The 16203-nt window shown below is 41.2% G+C and overlaps 1 protein-coding gene across 1 annotated transcript; it reads left to right on the top strand.

Annotated features, from left to right (window-relative positions):
- The first annotated feature begins 1702 nt into the window (after positions 1-1702).
- LOC106752393 (uncharacterized aarF domain-containing protein kinase 2-like) lies at positions 1703-9526 on the top strand. The gene is made up of 11 exons (XM_014634069.1): positions 1703-1745; positions 1862-1926; positions 2036-2237; positions 2680-2912; positions 3501-3600; positions 3820-3958; positions 5022-5139; positions 5411-5632; positions 6604-6834; positions 7970-8086; positions 9332-9526. The coding sequence occupies exons 1-11, from the start codon at positions 1703-1705 to the stop codon at positions 9524-9526; spliced, it is 1665 nt and encodes a 554-aa protein (XP_014489555.1).
- Positions 9527-16203: the final 6677 nt, after the last annotated feature.

Below are 16203 nucleotides of genomic sequence, written 5' to 3'. Positions count from 1 at the left end.
GTGTAAGTGATAGAGGTCAAGAGAGAGATGGATGCCGAGTGTCCTATCTGTCTCTTTCTAGTCGAGCGCTGTGATTGGTTGTTACAATGAGCCACCAAGCGACCACGCGACGTCAGGAGGGGAGAAAGCAGACTAAAATTTCGTTTTGTAAATATGCGTGCACAAGTGTGTAGAATTAAAATTCGTTAAATATTCGAACGTTAACAAAATAATAATTGGACGCGATTTGTTTAAAAATGAGGCATTGTTTGAAATGCAAGGCGGAGTCTTATCCTGGATGTAACCGCAGTTTTCACTCGTAAGAAAGTACAAATACGTAACCTCAAATAATTATATGTTATTTTTTCCTACATTTAAAAAAATATGTAAATGTTGTAGGCTACCGAAGGATGTAGATATAAGGCGTAAATGGTTGAATATACTTCAACTACCTTTGTATTTTGAAGTGAAAACAGTATATATTTGCAGTGATCATTTTAGCAATGACAGTTTCTTTGAATTGGATGGAGAAAAATGTATAGCTATATCGTCGTTGGCGCGGCAGCCAATCCCAGCGCGTGACTAGAAAGAGACAGATAGGACACTCGGCATCCATCTCTCTCTTTGCCTCTATGACTTCCACTTACAGGCTTGTTCCCTCTATTCTTATATCTCTATGAATTTCTACGACATATATATATATATATATATATCAGTAATTTTTTCATTTTCTTGTAGTTTATTTCCGTATGGGAACATTCTTCAAATATTTATGCATTAGATCGACTTATCTGAAGGTAGAACAACCGGTTCGAAATCAGATAAAATCTATATATGATTTTTAGTATAAAACTATATATAAAACGTTATTACGTAAATTTATTTTCCGTTTATTTTTTATATTTTTAACATTAATATACTTCAGGAATATATTAATGAAATTATCAAAATGTGATAGTTGACAGGTAACAATTTATTGACAATATAAGATTAGAAAACGTGGAAATAAATAAAAGTTATTATTTTCACCGCTATTTTAAGATTTCTTTCAGTTATTTACATTGCAAATGTATCACCAAGACAGTCTATTCTTAATCGTGCGTAATCAACGCAGAAGCAAATCGATATCTCAATTTTCTAGCACTGTAGTTGAACTGTGACGTTATGTTAATGATTTCTTATTTACTCGATAAACTCGTGTGTCTCTTACTGGAAAGCAACTAATGTTGTCTACTATAAATAAAAGAAATATCAATCTTAGAGTGAGAGAAGTCGAATAACTGAATATCGAGTATTTCAAAAGCGTTTTCCCCTCATTTTCAAATTTCCCACGCGCGTCACGTGCGCTCAGAGTGACCAACGTGAGAGCAACGTAGTAACTTTTGAGAGACGAGCGACGCGCTATCTATGTCGCGACTTTAATTCGACTTCACTCGTCTCGGACATGTAACGATGAAATACGCGTTCAAAATATCGCGCTCCCGACAAAAACGTCCTTTAGTCATCGATCGCTCGTTACCAAACCGACAAGCCTCCATGTCGTTGGACCGGCGAGTCCACGCGAATTCGACTCCTCGTTACTTCACGCCATGGAAACGATGCATTCCGCTCATTTCACAGCGTTGGTCGCTTCCGGGCGCGCGACGCGCTGGGAACGCGCGCGATCGTTCCCGTATTTCCCGCGACTCCGCGGGAAAAGATCCGATCGACAAATTCGCAGGACATGGATGCGGACGTCGACGAGAGCATCGCTTGCCGGGAAATGGGTAATCCCACGTCTCCGTCGCTCTGACGTCGGCCCGACCGCGTACGAGCGCGCGCGACGCGAGGGCGTGTTTCGGCGATGTCGTTGCGTCCGAATTTCATCAGACTCTTCAGGCAGTCCTCGAGCGGGCTGTCGCGGTGCTGTCGCCGCAATATCATCGCATACCAGAGAAAACCGCATCGGTCGGTCGGCTGCTTTCACCCGCTGATAACGCGCCGCCTCGATCTCGGTGTCGCTGGCAGCCGCCATTTCGCATCGACGCTTTCCCGCGTCGAGCCGATCTTCGTTAAGATCGAGACCGACCTGCCGTGGGGCTTCATCGAACGGGAAGAGACGGAGGAGACGGAGAGAGGTTTCCTGCGGGACGCGCTAGAAGCGATTCTAATATTGGCTAGGATCGCGGTGATAAGCTCGATCGTCAGCACCCTGCTTGCCGCTTATCTGATAACGCGTTTAACACACGCGACTTGGTTTCCTACTATCTTACGCAGAGGTGAATGTGGTTACTTTATATTCTCTTATGTCAATACATCTTATTTTTCTCTCTATCTCTCTCTCTCTCTCTCTCTCTCTCTCTCTCTCTCTCTCTCTCTCTCTCTTTCTTTCTATCTATCTATTTCTATCTCTGTTTTGTTCTATCTGTCACTAATAAGCGGATACATTGTAGACATTAATAGATGGAAATCTGAGATTCCTAATCAGTACATCGGAATTTTTCAAGTATATCCTATCTATCTATAGATCTAGTCACTTGAAAACTTAGACCTTGAGTATATATTATGCAACATTCTTGTACACGTTCTACTTGTTGCCCTCATTTTAGCGTCTCATTTGCAATCTTGTGAAATAATGTCGAGATACTTACACGGAATTACACAGAATTTTGTATCCCGTTGAGTAATGATAGGTTAATGGGAGCTGTACTACTTTCGCAGGTGTCGAATTCCTCGGGCCGATCTTTGTCAAGTTTGGCCAGTGGATATCCATACGGAGGAATATCTTTCCGCAGGACGTATGCGACAGCCTGTCCGAACTCCAACAAAACGTGACGCCGCATTCTTGGCTATACACGAAGCGCCTGCTCAAAGCTGCGTACGGCTCTTCCTGGCGGGACTTGTTCGTGAAGTTCGATGACGAAGGACCGATCGGCTCGGGATGCTGCGCGCAGGTATGCCGGTGAAACACGATAGCATATATTTTACATACTGTCTACATGTATTCGACAGTTGTTATATAATAAGAGATCAAATAAATATTATTTTGTCGAGTTTTTTTCGACTTCGCATTGCAGAAATATCTAGTTATATATATAGATATATATCAAATTTTTGAAGCAATATATCTATTATATGTAGTATAAAATTTGTAGTCGTATTTAAATTAAATCCGAACAAATTAATTGAATTTTAATTTTAATTCTTATTTTGTTTTTTAATTATTTCCTATATCACATGGAAAAAGAATTTCTTGAATTATAGGAATATGATGTTTTTAATGGAACTAGCCGGGAAAAAATTTCTCACATATAATTAGATATAATTATATGTATATGTACATATATATATATATATATTTTTTTTTTTTCATCTAATAGTAAGTTTATCTTCATATAAGATTATATATTTTTGCTTATATATGAGAATAGGAATTTCGAATTGATACTAATTTTTTTTCTACATGAGATGTTTTCGCTTCATGTTTCTTTAGATAATAATTCCACGGCGGAAATTACATGTTACCCGAATCGGATTTGCAGGTGTACAAGGCGTGGATCGATTTGAGCAAGATCGCGGGCGTCACTGCGGCGGAAGGAGATACCCGAGTGTCACGTTTCGTGGAAAGTAAGTTTAGAAAGTGTTTTCACTTCGCGCGATAGCGACTTGCGTGAGCGACTTCACGAGGCCGTCCTCTTCTTCTTCTGCTTCCTTTTTCGCACTTCCATTTCGCTATCATCCGCTTTCGAAACGTATTTCGAGGAACGCATTGTACGTAATTTAACGGCGCAAGCTACTTCCGCTCAACGCACGGCTGCTGACGCGTGTAAATTGCCGCTGGAGTCGACAGGACATCAGCAGATCGTTGTGTATCGATGATTTTAGACGAAGTTCCTGATGATGAAAATGACGAAAACGGTGAGGTCGCTCCGCGCGCGGCCAGGAAATTGCAAGCCGTCGCGGTAAAAGTGTTGCATCCTGGAATCAAAGGCCAACTCAAGTACCTCTTTTAAGATACCGCGAAGATAACATTTAATAGTCTTTCCCGGCAACGTTCAATCGCGCCGCCGATAAGAGCCGCGTGATGGACCGTGGATGTTTATACTTCTGTTGCAATCATACAGGGTGTTCCGCCGCTACCGCGTTCGCACGTTCAATGACTGATTTCTCGGTCGTTCCGATGCCAATCCGTTCTCAATGAAAATATCAAGGAATATCACTTTCTTCATCGCAATTTTCCCGTGTTCAAAATTATCCGCAATTAAGAGTTAAATTGATATTCTGTTGAAATAAGCTCCATTTGAAACTGATTGAAGCGTACACGCATCGTTTATATTCACACTGTTGATATTTATTTTGCAAAAAGGAGATTGTGCTTAATCCTTTAAGACCAACACATCGATCCTATTGGAATAAAATATTGTAATTTAAAAGATCGTATTAAAAGACGTTCCTGATAAAAAAATTTTTTGTTCGAATAAAATTGACCGTCAGGAAGTGTAATTTTCTGAATGTACATAATTATGTACTTTGGGCGTTTAAGGTGTAAAAATGAGAAAATATTGAAAATATTATTAAAAGAATTGTTTTATTTACGAAATATTTATTTTCCGCTTGTTTATAACATAGTCGTTGAAGAACATCGGGCAAAATTTTCATTCATTTTTCGGGCAAAATTTTCATTCAATTTTCAGAACATATTTATATTTTTCACAAATAACCTTATCTAAATCCGTGCGTCGAATATTTTGCTCTACATGCCATTGCAAATACCAGTCATCAGCTGGAAAGATATTATTTCACGGGTTTGGACGGACAATATAGCTTCATTAGGATCGGTTGATAATATTATATCGACAGAATAATTACCAGGAGATGAAATTTGGAGATCAACATTTAAGGTATTATTATATACATTGGGTCTTAAAGGGTTAATTGCGAAATGGATTTAAAAAATCTACTCGCGCCCTCGGACATTTCCGTCGAGGGTTCTGAATTAGCCGGGGAATCTCTGTAGTAAACGGTAATGACGGGACACCCTGTATACCCACTATTCGTTTCAGAAGGGACATCGCGATAATGCGCGGCCTTTGCAAGTGCGCCACGTATCTCATACCGGAACTGCATTGGCTCAGTCTCACGGATTGCATCGACGAATTCGCGCGGATAATGCAAGACCAAGTAATTTCGCAACACGCATATTTCCCACGACTCTCTCTCTCTCTCTCATCTCCTATGTGATCTGGAGAAAAAATCTCGTTACAATGAACTCTGCCGGGATCCAAGTCCTTTCGCGGGAGGATTGAGAGACTCGTTAAAGCCGGCACGGAAATTTCGACGAGTTCGCGCGCGCGCAGCGAAATCGACGAAGAACAATCCGCTCTCGCGGAGAAGAGAAACGGTAAGTGAATGTGGCAACACGCTCGATTAAATCACGCGATTGTTTGCTAAGGTTGATATGCGACTGGAAGCTACGAATCTCGCGAGATTCTCAGCGAACTTCTCGAGGAGGCGCGACGTTGTGTTTCCGTATCCGTTCGCGCATCTCACCCGTCGCGGGATTCTCGTGGAGACCTTCCATGAGGGCTCGCCGATATCCGAGTATCTCGAGCACGACGACGTCGCTCTGCAGCGCAAGCTCGCCAAAATTGGGATCGCGATGGTCCTCAAAATGGTTGATAATGCTAGTTTGAAAAATCTTTTTGAATAAAATTATGAAATGTACACAATAACAAATCTTACGTTGAAACGGCCCACTGAAATTTTTTATTACTTTAATACGGAGAATATATTAAAAAATATATAATGTTATAATGTTATAAATATAAAACAAATATAATGTCAAATTAATATATTTATCTTGTCAATAAATGTTAATTTAATATTATATTTGTGTGCTTCTTAGTATATTTCCCATGTTAAAGTAACACAAAATTTGGGCTGTTTTTAATACTAAATTCTTTACTGTGTACATCATTTGAATCGTGTAACACCTACATGGAGAAATAAAAGTGATCGATTGACGTAACAATGAACAGATCGAATGCGTTTTGGCTGAAGGAAAGAGAATTTCCTAAGAATCGAATTTAGTTCATAAGAATTCGAAATTTGGCTGCTACGAAAACGCATTTGATACACTCATTGTCACGTTAATTTAACCATTCTTTTTTCTCTATGTATGAAAAGATAGTATTGTGTAATGTGAAAGTAGTGAAAGATAGTATTGTAGTAATATGAAATATCATACACAACTTAAGAATCTCGAATAAATATGCTGTTTTACGCCGGTCGTCTGATATTCGTATCAAGTAGCAACTTTTTATCGAATTACTTTTATTATGAATTTTGACCATTTATTTTTGACTCTCACTTTATTTTTTGAGTAATTTCAAGGAATCCTACTTTTCGAGGAATTCCGCTTTTCGAGGAATTTCAAGAAATTTGGAAAGTGATATACCATCATTTACATGTATCACCGGGACAAAGATATTTCAAAAAATTACTATTTGCGATACGCTTATTAGACGATCGGCGTAAACAAGACCAATGACGGGATTAGATTTAGATAAGATTCAATCCGGCGCGGAATTAGATCCGCGATTCGAGAACGATATGCGAAGTCGCACCAACGTTCTGACGTTACAGGTATTCCAAGACAACTTTATTCACTGTGACTTGCATCCGGGGAACATTCTAGTCGAAAAAGCAGTCGTTCCGAAGGCAGGCCTGTTTAGCACCTTTCGGCGGGTCATTACCCCTAATTACGTGGCGGACGGCCCACGCTTGATTATATTGGATTGCGGTTTAGTGGCATCGCTGAGCGATCGCTGCCGACGAAATCTGCGAGACGTTTTTCATTCCGTGCTAATGGGAAACGTAAGCCGAGGAGATTACCATTCTTTATTGACACGCTCTCCCTCCGTGCTTTCTCGTTCAACGAAAAGAAACCGAGAAGTCGAGGAGGACGATCGTTCATTCTTTTTCGGAAACGTTTTTTTACAAGGTATTCCGCTTTGCGTTGGTGGCAAACGTTGATGGCAAACATTATTTTTTTTCTTTTTTTCATCAACTTCGGTTTTTCCGGTCTGCGTAAGAAATGATATTATCTAATATTATGAAACGAGAAGTAATGATCACGGTGGATCATCTGTGTAATGACGTTATGATATCTCAATTTAAACTCAGTTTGAACGTAACAAAGTTTTTTACGTCTCCCTTTGAGCATTCCTCCTTTTAATATATTTGTAATTTTTCATCTTTAATTTCTTTTTCTTGCGTGTGAGTCTAAATAACGGTTCTTCATTGTTTTGCGGTTTATTCTGTACGAAAAGCTGCGTTTATACAGTCTCTTAGCAAAAATTAGCAAAATTTCTACATAGTAAAAAACACTGTACTTGTGTCAAAATCGGTTCTTATTAAAATTTTTGTATTAAACTTTTAACATATTCGTGTATTAATTTAACATATTGTGTTTATGATATTTCAATACATATTTTGTGTTGAATTGATATTCAACATATGTAGGGGAGACCGGAGCAGGTTCGGTAACTTTTCAAAATTTCGGTATTATTAAATTTGTGTTAATTTTTAGAGAAAATATTTATATTATTATTATTATTATTATTGTATTGTTATTATTATTAATTTCGGTATTAATAACATATTAATTTTGTGTTAATTTTTGACATAATATTTATGTTACTTTTCAACGTATTCGTCTTGTGTTAAATTAACACAAACATTTTTTGACCGTTTGGGACATGTGAAATGTGTTAAATTTGACACAAATTTTTACTCTGACGGTCTTAAAATTTTTGTCTAACGAAGATCGTGAAAGTGCTCGTAAAATAGTTCCTAATTTTCAACTATTCGTCTCTTGATTTTCGCATGGTGGAGAGAGAACTAACTTCACAGGTATCGTTTGTACATCGTTAATGCACCATGGTCCATCCCGTTCGTTACTTCTACCGCTCAATCAACCGATATATATTGAAGCAAAACGTAACATTAGGGCGAAATGGCGGCGCAATATATCCTGGAGCACAGTTCGTACACGACTCCCGATCCGGACGGCTTCAAGCGCGCAATGAAGAACATCGTGAGAGCCTATTACAGCAGACCGTTTAACGTTAGTATAAACGCGATATCACGAAGGAGATTCACATGAGATTCGCCGAAGAAACGAATCGCGCTGCTACACCTCAACGTCCTCTTCGTTCAACCACAGATCTTCTCTTCTCGTGATCGCGAGATTGTCATTAATTTTTTAGACGTCACATTGCTTCTCGGAATCGAACTGTCTCTCTTTCTCTCTCTCTCTCTCTCTCTCTCTCTCTTTCTCCGTGCACTTATCGTCGCGAAGTCTGCAGGCGATCGCGCGGTAAATATTGTATGTATACGCGCATCGAAGTACCGCTGCCTACGGTTTCGGTTGCGACGAATTATCGTAGCGTACAGAGCGGACGTGTACGAGACGGCCGTGATTATATAGCGGGCATGTCGCTATATGCCATTAAGATCTCGCGGATACAATCAGAATCGATCGGCCTCTGAATAAATGTATCACGATGGGAACGACGGCCGCGTAGTCGCGACAAGCAATTACGCATATCGCGTATTAACACGCGGCGCGGGGTAGGCTAACCAGTTTTTGATACCGGTACCTATAATGCTGATAATGGGTAATTGCGATTATTACAACTTCTATACATAGCCTCCTTTTATTCGGGAAAAAAATTGCGCCGACAAGGGACATTCCCGATCCAAACGCATAACAAATTTGTATCCGAGAAGCTGAAGGATGTGACCGTAGAAATTGACTTTTCTTGCTTTTTTTCTCGTAGACGCACGGAGAAAAATTTTTCGCTCGCACAGCAAATTGTTTGTTACTGTAGTGACAGCGAAGAGATTTGTTACAAAGAAAAAATAATTTTGCCGTTGTAGCTAAATCTCGTTGCGACAGCGACAAAATCTAGTTGAAATAATTAGTAATTAATACTTTTAACAAATATTTTTACTGTCACTGTAGTAACAAACAATTTGTTGTGCTAGCACAAAAATTTTCTTCGTACGTTTTCTCGATTCTTTCTCGTTGAAATAATTGCGTCATTTTGTAGTATAGTTTTAAAGACTCAGAAAAACCGGTTTTTTTTTTCAATTTTTCCGCGGTTTTTTTAACACATAGAACGTGCCATAATTTGCAATTGTCTCCAACAGCAAAATTTATTCGTTGATTTTCTCCGAGCCGGAGAACCTCGAACTCGTAAAGGAGAATTCGTCGCAACTGAGGTCGCAATTTGCGAGACGTCGGAGACGTCTTATCTAGAAAAGCAAAAACGATTATTACACGCATAGTCTTTACGAATACTCGCAGGTTAAGGTGAGTACCGTTATGACGGAATTATTTTCCGCGATGGTCCATCACCGAGTCAAGCAGGACGCGTCCTTCAGCAGCGTCATCCTCAGCGTGCTGGTGGTCGAAAGCCTCGGCCGACACCTGGATCCTAAGATCGATATTTTCGCGGAGATCCTACCCTTCGTCGTCAGCAGTACCATATATGGCGCATGAGATTCTAAATAAAGATACACCGTTAACACGAACGAGGAGATTTCTCGAGCACGCGTGTCTCACACGTTAATATTTACATTCTTCACGTTTTTCTTACCTCCATCTTACAGTTTTTTTTTTAATTCTCGCAGGTTCTTCGATGTTTTTCTCGTTTACGACGTGTCCGGCTATTAAGAGTTTAATGGCAGATCCTTCAGATAATTTGGAAAGAATCTGTTTACTTTGAGTTTTCGCTCTTCATCATTGCGGTCTTTTTGTGTCTCAGCAATTAACTTTTGAGTTAAAAAAAAAAAACTCCATTGACACAGAATCTCGCTAAAATGAAGCAGAAATTACGATTTTATCGTCTTCTTCTTTTTTCCTCTCCATGTTTAATTCATTGAGAAAATAAGAGAACTTTGAGAATACCGCAAGAGAAACACTTCGGGGCTATTTTTGTTTTGCGACGAGTGATCAATTTTCCAAATCGACCGTAGGATCTGCCCACGAGAAGGACGTCCGTCGACTTGGTGAACATCTTGTGCAACAAAACGCACATAATTACAGAATGTTTTCGTTACACTCACGTTACCTCCTAACGAGACACGTCGAGTATTATATACGTCGCGTATCGCGAGTAAATTTATTCGCGTTGCATAATAAAATCGGCCGAGCGATACGGTTCCGAGCGGGAGGGAACCTCGGGCGAATTCCAGCTTTAATAACGCGGCATTAAAATCATTCGCGAAGTGAAGGAGAAAGAGTGAGAGAAAGAGAGTGACAGAGGAAAGAGAGGGAGGGGGAGAGAGAGAGAGAGAGAGAAGGAGAGAGGGAGAAAGAATAAAAAAAACAAGAAAAGGCAAGAAAAAAGAAGGTAGAGAGGACACCCATTTTAAAACGAACCACCGCGCCATGTAATCGTATCCGACAGAATTCCGGCGAGTGACCAGTTGTCCGTGATCGCTTCCTGGTTGGTCGGTCGGTTGGTCGACCGGCCCGATCGTCTCTCTTCAGTGTGGCGATCACACACCGCGTCTCTCGCATGTGTTACACGCGTGCGTGCGTGTAACACACCTGTGCCCGCGTCCGCGCACGTACACGTGCGCGCCGCGGATATAATGTGTGCGGGTTTACCGCTTCGAAAGAGAGAGAGAGGCGGAGAGAGAGAGAAGCCGGACTATTAATTGAAGTGAGCTCTTCTTCTTTTTACAAAAATCCCATGATTTATGAAGTTATGAATACATCCTGGGCACGACGGCTGCGACGTCAGGACGGACTGGCGGCTTTCGTTAACATTTCGTTACGTGAGACGGGCGAGAGGGGGATTCTTTTTCTCGAAAAATCGTCGACCCTATGTGTTTTGGTAAACATCATCGACGTCTGTTCGTGTGTAACTCTGAGTTCACTTGAAGAGCGACGCTAATAAAGCGGTTGAAACCAACGTACTTTTTCGAGTGTTCATGGCGAAAAACACTTTGTTCTTGCGTTGAAACCGGCCCTTGTTTCATGTTGAATTCTCAACACACAGCCGTGCTATATAAATTCGTCGGAATAGGAAATTATCGTCAGTTAATATGTTAAATTGCACGTTTCGTTGAAATAGTTTCGCGATTACGATACAGATTTTCGTTATTTTTTGTTACATCAAGAATATTTGGGCGCTACATATATATCTCGTGCTTTTTCACCGATTTTTGCGAATCAATTCCACCGAATATTCCCGGGATCCTGTTTAGTCGCGTACATAATTAAACGGTGATCGATCCTATCTCTTCTTTTTTCCCCCGAGGTGAACACAAATACGAAGAAAGACGCTTTGCTACGCGTGCGTCTCTTCGGACAGGTAAAATTTCAAGCCGACGTGGGCGAGCGATCGAACGTGATCCGTCGCGACGCATCGAACAAGAGTCGGATGTTCAGATTCGGGATCCGATTAGCGTATACAAAGCGATCACCGATCGCTTCTAATGTACAATTGGATCCGTGTCACTTGTGCATTTCGTGAGAGATTTCTCAGGTGCCCTCCTACGCGCGTCTCTCTCGCGTCTTTTTTATACATTGTGATCGTTGATAACAGATAAGTGAACAATCGGTCAGGCGACATACAGCCGACTACAAAAACCAGTTCTTCGGCCACGGTCCTTTTAGACGAACGTCACATTCCACATAGTAAAGTATACGATCCTGAGAGTATATTCTGGCGGATCTTCTCCTTCGTAAATCTCCGGATTTGTGTCCACGATCACGTGTCCAAGCCGGACAACGCGTAACGTGGAAAAAAGCATGGCACGCATATTTGGACATGATCTATCGTTCGTTCATTGGATATATTTACGGGAGGAGAGGGGAGGGGGGCATGATAAAGATATCTCCGAAATTAATCAGCCACTTCATTGGGATTATTTCTTTCTCCGTCACTGTACGCAACAGTGAGGCGCGACGTGTATCGCTCGCGATAATAAGAAGTTTTTAGATACGTCGTCTGGAGATCGATTCGCGGGATATCCGCGTATCGAGAGAATTGCGCGTCACGCTTGTTTTTTGCATGTTCTAATTTTGTCAGATTAACGAGGCGGCTCAATAGACGTCAGGGGAGCCGTGACTGTTTCCTTCACGAAAGAGAAATTGCTCTGCCCATGACAGATTGCCAGGGGAGACCAGGAGCAGGTTTCCAAACTCTTCAAAATTTTATTTTATTACCACTAACGTCGTGTACGAGATTTCAGGTAGTTACAGGGTGTATCTGAACTCTAGCGACAAACTTACAAGACAGGTTTTATGTTGAAAAATGAGTAAAAAAGTTTTAGTAAACATATGTCCGCAAAAACTTGGTTTTTGAAATATAGCTTTTAGAAAATGACAACGATGGAGGAAAATGTCTCACGATACGTGGCTTAAGAATGCTAATACAGTACTTTTTTATTTGTTCTTGAAGATAATTACCTATCAATATTTCTGAATACGACTTGTTTAGGACCAATAACGTCTTCACGAGTTCCTCGCTCGTCGTGTTATGCCGCAGTACAATGCTACAGTTATTTGCTGATGTGCACGAAAAGTCGAAATCGCTATTACTCGTAACTGGAATCTTTTGCGTGCTCCGTGGGATTTCACCGGGAGCTTCGGTTCGCCGTGACTTTTTCGGCACTCAGAATCGTGAATGGCGAAGTTGCGTTTTTCTGTCCGCTTCACGTGAGACACGCACGCCGCGGTTCTGTCGTGGTTTATTTATGCGTGTGATTATTTTGCGCCACAGGAACAGATGTTTGCGCCTATACAGGGTGTGCTAGACTTACCGGGCGTTCCTTCGTAGCTGCGGATAATAGAGGCGAAACTGAGCGACGACGATGATTGTTTTGACGTTGACGAAAAGTTACCGAGATATTTTATTTTACAAAATTCCAGAACTGATCATTTTTATTTTTCCCTTTTTAAAAAATAAACTTTTCCTTTTTTTCTTTTCTTTCCCTTTTCTTTTTTAAGAAACTCATCTGAAATCAGTTTAAAAGGTATACACAGAATTTTTTGTTTCAGTAGAAAAATATTTAATATATAATAAAAAAAATTTTGTATTGAAAATGAAATATTATTTCCTCTAAATAATACTGCTTTTTCTACTAAATAATATGGTTTATTCCAGTGATATAACATTTTTATTCAAACAAAAAGATATTTGATATTAAATTATGTTGTTTATATAAAAAAAAAAAAAATCCAAGTCAAACACGTACACTAAATCCAACGAAACCTTTTTTTCCGTGTGCACAGAATAAAATCTCGCAGGCAAAAGTAAGTCCACTATTAGCGAGTTTCGCCTTCGGACACGATTTTGTAGAGATCTTACACAATATATATTTAATTCACTTTTACTCCGATTCATTCTCCCGATTAATTCCCGCGGCGTTCTATTTTTATTCTCCGAAAGAAACAGAGATACCTTTCTGTTTTCTTATTTATATCTTTAGATAATTTCATATGCTAATAATGTCGCACGATGACGTGCGCTTTTGTCAGAGAAAAACAAAAGTCGGCTGCAGCCGCAATTAACTCGGATCCATGCGTTTATCTCCCTTTCGTGGGCGTTCTTAGTCAGCGCGCCCGCGTTCTCGCTTATCCCGGTTTATTAGAGAGAACAATACGAAATGTACGCACCCTACGGAATTACAATTTATGCGTTCGGTACGCGCATTACCTCACTATCGCAGTATAGTGCTTCGTAAAGTATCTTGCCGGGGCTGTCGCGGCTAGAGCCGGTCGATCCATAGAGCATCCGGCGTTTCTTCTTCTTTTTCTTCTTCTTCTTCACCTTGTCCCGTCCCGTAGATAATTCCTCTGTCCATCCGGCAGGTTACACAGATTAAGTCGGAAGATAGTGGAGAAAGCCGTTGGAGGAAAAAAAGGATCTCGTAAAGCGTTCAATCGCTCGCAACGGGGGGGGGGGGGTTTAAATGCTTCTGCAGGTAAAAAAAGAAACCCCGAAATGACCGGTTTGAGCGTAAAGTGGTATTTGGAAAAGCCACGCTGGAAAATAATCGGGTGAAAGGAACCAAGTCTCATACGGTAGAAAATTTTGGTGTTAGAAACGACGCAGAAATTTTGCATTACCTTAACACGGGAAATATGTTAAAAAGTACACAGATATAATGTTAATTTATTGTAATATTTGAATATCTTTCTTCATCTTGAATATGTTAATCAATTAATTTACAATTCGACTGTTAAACAAATATTAAATTCACAGGGTAATTAATATCATTTTGACTCGACCGCAGTCTGTTCGACGAAATTTACATCAACTCTGGGCGGTAAAAAATTTGGTATTAAAAATTGTCCATTGAAATTTCGTGTCATTTTAACGTGAGGGGGAATGCGTGTTGAAAAGTACACAAATATAATGTTAAATCAGCACACGTCGCAAGGTGAAGAAAGAAATTTAATTTAAATCTGATGGAGAGAAACTAATTCCAAGTTATTTTTGGAAAAATCGTAATAACAACATCTGGCTGAAAGAATCACTCGGTTCGAGCTGTTTCAATTTTTTTTTTTTACTAACATTTTTTTTACTTACAGCTCCGTAAGCTGCTCGCGGCGGGTTCTCCCCGATGAAACATGAATTCCCGGACGGGCGTCCCGCCGTGCCTTGTTCTCACGCGTGGATAATATTTTTCGGGTAGTGTGTACGCCTCGGATTAAGAGTACACGTGTTACACATTAAAGGACGCAACGTGCCGCGGCGATCTTACGTAATGTATCGGAGGAATCAGGCTTCACAAGAAGCGACCGTGCGCGGCCACACAGGACACGAGATGCGCCCTTTTTTCAACAGCCTCCTTAATTGCACACAGTAACGGTACGGCTCATAAATTAGCGTTGAAGCTGAGAAAGAATTCTTCGCGCGTTCTTCTCCTCGAATACCTTGATTCCGACGGCGCTTCCCGAGGCTGAATTCACGCGTCGTCGTCGTAACACTCGTCCCGAGAGAAGAGAGGAGAGAAGAGAGAGGGAGAGAGGGAGAGAAAAAAAATCTTTACCATCTCTAACTAACATTCGTTCAATGGGGAACAAGAAAAACTGGTTTCAAAGCAAAGTCGCGTACGGCGCGCGGTACGGTCGAAAAAATGTTCTAACGTTTGGAGCATTACAATGTCACCACGCGCACACGCACGCACTTACACACGCCGAAGAACGCAGATCGAGAGATCTTGCGTATCGGGAGCGACACCTACTTACTTAGATATTGCAAAATGAAAACAGGTTAAAAAACGTCGCACTAACGGAACGGCGCGGGGTTAAAACCGTCATATTGCGATACTTCCTTGGCCGGTTGGGTCGAATCGCCGCTTTAAAAAGGAGGTCGCATTAGATCGTAGAAATCGATTGTGTCGCTTATTAAATCGCTAGTCATTTTGCGTTCTGCGGTTGCATTTTTGAGCCTAGTTAAAGAAAGTTAGCTCCGGCCAGGCGCATACGTAATGCATGCAGAGAAACACGAGCGACGTGTACTCCGCGATTAAACCCAATCGTGCGCGTGCGCCTCGTTAATATATGCATATATGCCATTTATTTATGCACATATAGTCGGACGCCCACACGTTGCTACCGAACGCGCTCTGCAAAGTTACTGAGAGGCGCGCACCGACTATCGGCGCATACACGTGGAATAATATAAGGCGGCGCGTTTCGCCCGGTACCATTTGACACCTGAGACGGTAGAATGAACGGCGAACGATCAAAACGCTCGTTTGATATTTAGCGTGGAAAAAACGACTTCCTGTTCACGCGAGCGACAATTTTCCCGAGCAGCTCGAGGACTCGGCTAGGAATAACGAGGCTCTCTTCGTATCCAGCGACTCTCCACGGTGTTTCGTGGATACTTCCTCGTATACCATACCGTATCTCTCTTTCGCGCGGTCTATGCGCCGTCCCGGCGCGCGTTCACGACCGTTTTATTTCGTTCGATTCGAAACGAGTTCCAATCGACGTCTCATTCCACGTGTTCACGCCCCCTACACGCGATAGAGCTACATCATTTCCCCCTGACCCGGTCTAGCCCGTTCTATGCGGTCGTCCGTTCCACTCCGGACCACACCATGCCATCTTACGCTATTATGATATCGATGAGAGAGAAAGAGAGAGAGAGAGAGAGAGAGAGACACGAATATTTAACCCTCGAACCGTACAGGTTTTTTTATTGTCGC

This window comes from Dinoponera quadriceps, unplaced genomic scaffold (assembly GCF_001313825.1).
Source record: "Dinoponera quadriceps isolate SergipeBrazil2010 unplaced genomic scaffold, ASM131382v1 scaffold396, whole genome shotgun sequence".
Lineage (NCBI taxonomy): Eukaryota > Metazoa > Arthropoda > Insecta > Hymenoptera > Formicidae > Dinoponera > Dinoponera quadriceps.
This window is presented reverse-complemented; position numbering and strand designations above follow the sequence as displayed.